Here is a 6,500-nt window from a genome sequence, read left to right as displayed (position 1 = left end):
CCGCCGCGGCCGGCCGCTAGGCCGCCGGAGAGCCGGCCGGGCGGGCAGGGGAGGGGAGACCGCGCGCATCGCGGCACAGTCGGGCCGGGGGCCCGGGCGAACCCCACCACCCCTCCCGCTTTTCCAGTCGCGAACAGTCTCGAGATGCCGACCGCTAGCTGCAGTGCGCGCGCGGAGACAGGCGGGGGAGGTTAGCGCTTGGCGTGTTGCTTTGGCCCCCCGTCCCATATACCAACGGCTCTCGCTTTCCTGCGCGCTTTCCCTTTGCCCAGGGCCATATATCCACCACGCTGTCCGCCGCGGTCCACACCATCCCCCATACCGGCCGCCTCCTGCTCGTCCCAGCCTTTCCCTCGCCGCTCCCGGCAAGATCCACATGCAGTAGCAACTAGCAAGAGGAGGAGTTTGGCTGGCCTGGCCTTGTTGCTAGCTGCGGCTGCTTCGATCCGGCTGGGGCTTTCAAATCAGGAACAACGACAGATCCGAGGCTTTCTCGAATCGGGCAGGTCCATCAAATCAAATCGCTCGCGAGTTAGCCAGCAGCCCCAGGCCGCGGCTCGACATCAAATCACACTCATCAAATCAAAGGGGACCAAAAGGATATCCCTGGCTCCTGCCTCCCTCCTCGCCTAGTCGTATAAAATTCCCCTTTCGACTCCTCCCCTCCGCTCCCTTCATTCGCACCCGGCCTCCTCTTCCTCCTCCCTCCAAGATCCCTCGCTCCGCTACCTTGATTTCCCCGCGATCCGCCGTTCCCTGCCCTAGCCAGATCGAGCGAGTCTATACTCGCCCGTCCTTGACTACTACTCCTCCCTCGATCGAGCTGAGCGATCTCGTCGACAGCGCCAGCGCCTCAGGTGCCGGAGCTGCCACATTCGGTCGTCGAAATCTATCATGATGTCGTCCTCGTCCTCCTCGTCGTCGGCCGCCTTCCCGCTGGACCACCTCGCGCCGTCCCCCACCGAGCAGCTCTGCTACGTGCACTGCAACTGCTGCGACACCATCCTCGCCGTACGTGCCGTGGTGGCGCCGAGCGCGCGCGCCCCACCCGTCACCTACCGACACCGCTAGCTCCCTTCTTCAGTTCTTCTGCTGCTTCTGATACCTGGCTGCTTTATTTGCTTGTGTTTACTACTTCTTCCTTCTTTTTCTTCCGCTTCTTGACGGTTTGTTACTGATCATTCATTCATTTTGTGCTGATGTAATGTGATCTCTGGTTTCCGCGTCGCAGGTCGGCGTGCCGTGCAGCAGCCTGTTCAAGACGGTGACGGTGCGCTGCGGCCACTGCGCCAACCTGCTCTCCGTCAACCTCCGCGGCCTCCTGCTCCCGCCCGCGGCGCCGCCGGCGGCCAGTCAGCTCAGCTTCGGCCACTCCTTGCTCTCCCCCACATCCCCGCATGGCCTCTTGGTATCGACAAAATCCATTCACAACTTGTTCAATTAGTTTAACCTAGTGCATGCTTCCTGCCTAGCTTGTTTAATTAGTTCTCAAAAAGCTTGCAGCTCAGACTACTGAGATCAGTGAGTTTATGTGTACTTGTTCGTGCGCAGGACGAGTTCGCGCTCCAGGCGCCGAGCATCCTGATGGACCAAGCAAGCGCCAACCTGAGCAGCGCCACCACGGGCCGCAGCAACAGCAGCTGCGGCAGCAACCTGCCGGCCGCGCCGATGCCGGCAGCGAAACCGCCCGCCGTGCAGCAGGAGCCCGAGCTGGCGAAGAGCGCCCCGTCGGTGAACAGGCGTAAGGACTCGTTTCTTTCCTTTCCTTATAATTTGGATCCTTGCTGTTCTTCTCCTCTCTTGGTACTTCCGCGTTACTTTTTCCGAACCAAGGGTACTTATCACTAGTCAAGGCAAACAGCGTGTGCAGGGGTGAGCTCGGGAAGCCGTGCACCACACTGTTCCCGGGAGCACAACACCGCCCAATCGCCCCCCTCTTCTCCTTGTAGTTTTACAGTTCTTTGAGTGGTTATCAGACAGGGAATTTCGAACACAAGAGGATGAGTATGTAGGGGACACATCACCTCACCAAAACAGTGTCCGTGCAGTCTACTGGAATATACTAGCAGTAATAACCTTTTAAGCTTAAAGAACAAGCTACTAGTTTTCACCGTGTGAAGCATTGGGGGTGGGGGGGGGGGGGGGGGGTGTGAAAATGAGATGTTATCGGCCGGGATCGGCGGATAACGAGACATACAATCATGTCATGTTGTGGCAGGGGGTGCCCATCCTTTTGCTCTTCAGTTGCAAATAAACAGTCAGAATGTATAGTGGAGTAGTTGCTAGCAAGATAAGCTCACCCATTCGTTCATGTTTCCTACGGATGCACGCTGACTCGAATCTACCCTACAAATCTAACTTTTGCAGCTCCGGAGAAGCGGCAGAGAGTCCCGTCGGCGTACAACCGCTTCATCAAGTAAGATCTCGCAAAAAAAACAAAATTCCTGCATATAAAATGCATCCATTTCCCTTTTAACAGTTAGCTCTAGCATATGCTCTTGCTCGTCCTCAAGCTGGTGAATGTGCTGCTGGATGTGTGCGCAGGGACGAGATCCAGCGCATCAAGGCCGGCAACCCGGACATCACCCACCGCGAGGCGTTCAGCGCAGCCGCAAAGAATGTAACTCTCTTCTTCTTCCCAGAAGCACTACAGCAGTAACAACTACTCGGGGTCGGGGCTAGCTGGCTGTCTGCGTGTCTAGTGATTTGACCCATCACTTTACAATGTCAGCATGGACACAGCGACAGCTTGTGTCCGGCGCCGGCTGCTTGCGCGTGAGCGAGATGCATGCCGGCCGGGCACCTCTGTGTGGCTCTGTGCCTCTGGAGGCTTTAGCCCCACCCGCACAGCATATTGCAGAGCGTTCGTTTTGCATTTGCTTCAGCCTGCTTTACTAATGCAAACCTGCAGATTACTTTGCTTTGGCTTTCTTGTCCTTTAATTTGTTTGTGTTGTGTTGCAACCAGTGGGCACATTTCCCGCACATCCATTTCGGCCTCATGCCGGACCAGGGCCTCAAGAAGACCTTCAAGGCTCAGGTATTACAGCCGACAGTGGAACCCTAACCTAGATGTATTACATGCCTGGAAAATCTCACCTGGCAAAATTCGGAGCATCAAGTAGCATTGTATATGCTTCTCTCTATCTCGATGTTTAGTAATTTGAAGCACCCATTATCTTTATCTGTTTCCTGGGCTGTGATTTGCAGGATGGCGCTGAAGACATGCTTCTCAAGGATGGTCTCTATGCGGCAGCGGCAGCAGCTGCAGCCGCCAACATGGGCATCACTCCATTCTAGCTGGTTAGGCATGCTCCAGCCAACAAGTTCTGGGCACGCAGTGGTCATCGCCCTTGTGCCACGTTCTAGGGTTTCGTCTCAGATCTTGATCTCAATATCGCGTGTTGTTTAATTAGAGTACTTTCCAGTGTGGGGAGTAGAAATGGAGAATCAAGTTAGAGCACCTAGCAGGCCTCTATCTTATGATCCTCTAGGTATACGGACTTTGTGTTATCTATTTCGATCCCTTTCATTTCCTGTTTTCTCTTTCTCGTTTTTGTTCCTGGACCGCTTCTATTCGCCTGTAGAGAAGTCGTTGTGCCTCCTCCGATCCCATGATTGTGTCTGTTCAAGAACATGTTTTTAGTTTTTCCTTTTTACCATGGACAACTAGCTGAGCATCTTGTAAATCTAGCAACAGTGCCGTTTGTGTTCCTTCCTCTTCGTCGCATGGATGGGTGTGATTTCTTTCGGTCTGAGGTTTGCATGCATCTTAGGTTAATGTTCTTGTCAACTTGCATAGTTATTGTATATTCTCCGTACTAATATTGAATTTATAATGATAAGCATATTTTTAATTTAAAATAAGGGCTAAAAATAATAACATGGGTAATTGAATCTTAACTGGATCCACTTAAGCGAGGATGTACTGTTTCCCTGGAAATGAAATTCAGAAGGGAAATCAAATTAATTCACAAGTGGTTTATACTATTTAGTACTAACGAGGACTGAGATTCTTTGCAAGTGCACACTTTAAAGAACTAACAGTTGAGAAATAATAATTTTGTTTTTTCTCATAATTAGAAATAGCCAATATTGATGAGCTTAATTTATGGTTAATCTAAAAATACTGCAAAATATTAATGTGGGCAATCGGGTCAACACATGCATATGACATTTGGTTGATGCATTGTTCCCTAGGGAGATCAAAATCCAGAGGGAAAATTGAATTAAATTGAGCAATAAACTTTACTGTTTAGTTAAGTAGAACAGAAGTTATGTATAGTACAGGTGCGCAACTTAAAGAATCAAATTTTGCAAAAACAATTCCATGAATATAAATGTAAAACCCATTTATATGCTATCATATTAAAAATGTATGCTGGACATTGGAATTATATTATACCAATTGGAGTAATTTATATGGTAAATTCTGAAATATATCATCTAGTTGAAACGTGCATGCATTTATTCTATGCTTTTTAAAAAAGGTTATGTTTTGAAGAACTTGATAGTAATGCACTATTTTATGTGGTCAATAAAGAAGGGCATTCCAATGACAAGTTTTACTGATAAGGTGGCAAGACACATTTTACAATAGCAATCCAAACACAACATCACATTTCTTTTTTATCTTATGAGGGTATTGAAAGGAATCTAGTATTCAAGATTGACAAAACAGGATTGGTTGAAGACCTTATGGCATATAGTCTTTTATCCTAACATTATATTTTTTATGCTAAATATTTTATTCAAAAATGAATAATGAGATAAATTTGATTTTGCTATTAATAAACTTCCTCTAGATAGAGTCTTTCAACTAAAAAACTTTCTTGTCCCCTTGCTTGGATACAATGTCCTAGTAACTAATAAGCAACTTTTTGTGGGGGTATTTCTCAAGTCTAGTTTGTAATCTAATCATGTATACAAGGTAGCAGTTCTCATTGCTAACAATGTTGCCACACATTTACTACCACCATCCTGAAATATAAGGGGTTCTCAGTTTATTCTAAGCTAAACTATTCGAAGTTTGAATAAGTATATAGAAAAGACAATAATATATATTTGCAATGCTAATTATATGAGCATATATAATCAGATCCATTTGAAATATATTTTCATAGTTTACTTGTTTGTTTGATATGGTAGATATTAATACTTTTCCCTACAAATTTGGCCAAACTCATAATATATATAGTTTGATTTAGGACAAACTCGGGATCTATTATATTTCAAGAAGAAGATCGAGGGAGGGAGCACAATGTAATCCCCATTGCTTTTGCATGTTCCCCCCTAAAATCAATTAAGGATGGGTTAATAGTCGTGATTACTCTTGCTTTAAGATCATCTCACTAGCACATTTGTGCTCTTGGTTATTGCATGACGTACATTCGAACCTGCAATGCAGTCCATTCTGAAACGTGCCGAAATCAAGCTCATTTCGTTGCCCTCCCGGACCGGCCGGTGGATCAACTCACGCACCCATCCAGAGGCCATGCATAGAGCCGGCTGCTTTCTGCTTTTGCTGTCTCCCTGGGCGAACGTACGCCGCGTCGCTCCAGCCACCAGCCGGGGAGGCGGCGGCCCAAACAACGAGAGCGAGAGAGGGCCATCGACACCTAGGGCCGCCCCAGCCCGCGTATGTGCGTGCTTTCCTTTGACACGACGTGTGGGCGCCGTGATTTCTGTGTACGACGTGCGCGTGTGTATGATCCAGCGACGCATTATTGCGGCGGAGTACCATGTCGGAGCGCAAGCTCCTCCTGCCTGCAGCATGCCCATGAATCATGAGGCTTCTGCCCGGCTTGCCTCCCGTGACGTGACTACTGATCCCCGGGCCTGCCTGCGGATGCAGTGCAGCCTGCTGCTCGGTCACTGGTTTCCGGTCCGATCCCGAAGCGCGTGCGTGGGGTCACGCCAGATAGGTGGGCCCATCGCCGGTGTAGGCATGTACGCGTGCCGCGTGACTCAGGGGCTGAGGGTCTGGGCTGCTTGATACCATGGGCTAAACTTTAACAGTGTTATATCGGATGTTTGATGCTAATTAGATAAGCTAATTATAAAACTAATTACATAGATGGAGTCTAATTCGCGAGACGAATTTATCAAACCTAGGGAGTGTTTGGATCTTCAGGACCTCCTAAAATTTATGTCACATCAAATATTCGGAGGCTAATTAGAAGGACTAAATATGAGCTAATTATAAAACTAATTACACAGATGGAGGCTAATTCACGAGATGAATCTATTAAGCCTAATTAATTCATCATTAGCACATGTTTACTGTAGCATCACATTGTCAAATCATGAACTAATTAGGCTTAATAGATTCGTCTCGCAAATTAATCTCCATCTGTGCAATTGGTTTTGTAATTAGTCTATATTTAATACTCCTAATTAGTATCTAAACATTCGATGTGACGGAAATTTTAGGAGGGACTAAAGAAACAAACACCCCCCTAATCAATCGATCATTAACAAATGGTTTGTAGCACCACATTG

At 47.9% G+C, this 6,500-nt stretch overlaps 1 protein-coding gene across 1 annotated transcript; it reads left to right on the top strand.

Annotated features, from left to right (window-relative positions):
• The first annotated feature begins 296 nt into the window (after positions 1-296).
• LOC101755314 (protein YABBY 4) lies at positions 297-3,717 on the top strand. The gene is made up of 7 exons (XM_004953208.4): positions 297-1,011; positions 1,232-1,408; positions 1,552-1,741; positions 2,368-2,416; positions 2,545-2,620; positions 2,968-3,039; positions 3,210-3,717. Exons 1-7 carry the CDS (start codon positions 895-897, stop codon positions 3,297-3,299), a joined length of 771 nt encoding a protein of 256 aa, XP_004953265.1. The 5' UTR covers positions 297-894; the 3' UTR covers positions 3,300-3,717.
• Positions 3,718-6,500: the final 2,783 nt, after the last annotated feature.

Source organism: Setaria italica, chromosome I (assembly GCF_000263155.2).
Source record: "Setaria italica strain Yugu1 chromosome I, Setaria_italica_v2.0, whole genome shotgun sequence".
Classification (NCBI taxonomy): Eukaryota; Viridiplantae; Streptophyta; class Magnoliopsida; order Poales; family Poaceae; genus Setaria; species Setaria italica.
The sequence above is the reverse complement of the archived record's forward strand: the minus strand, read 5'-3'. Positions and strand labels throughout refer to the sequence as shown.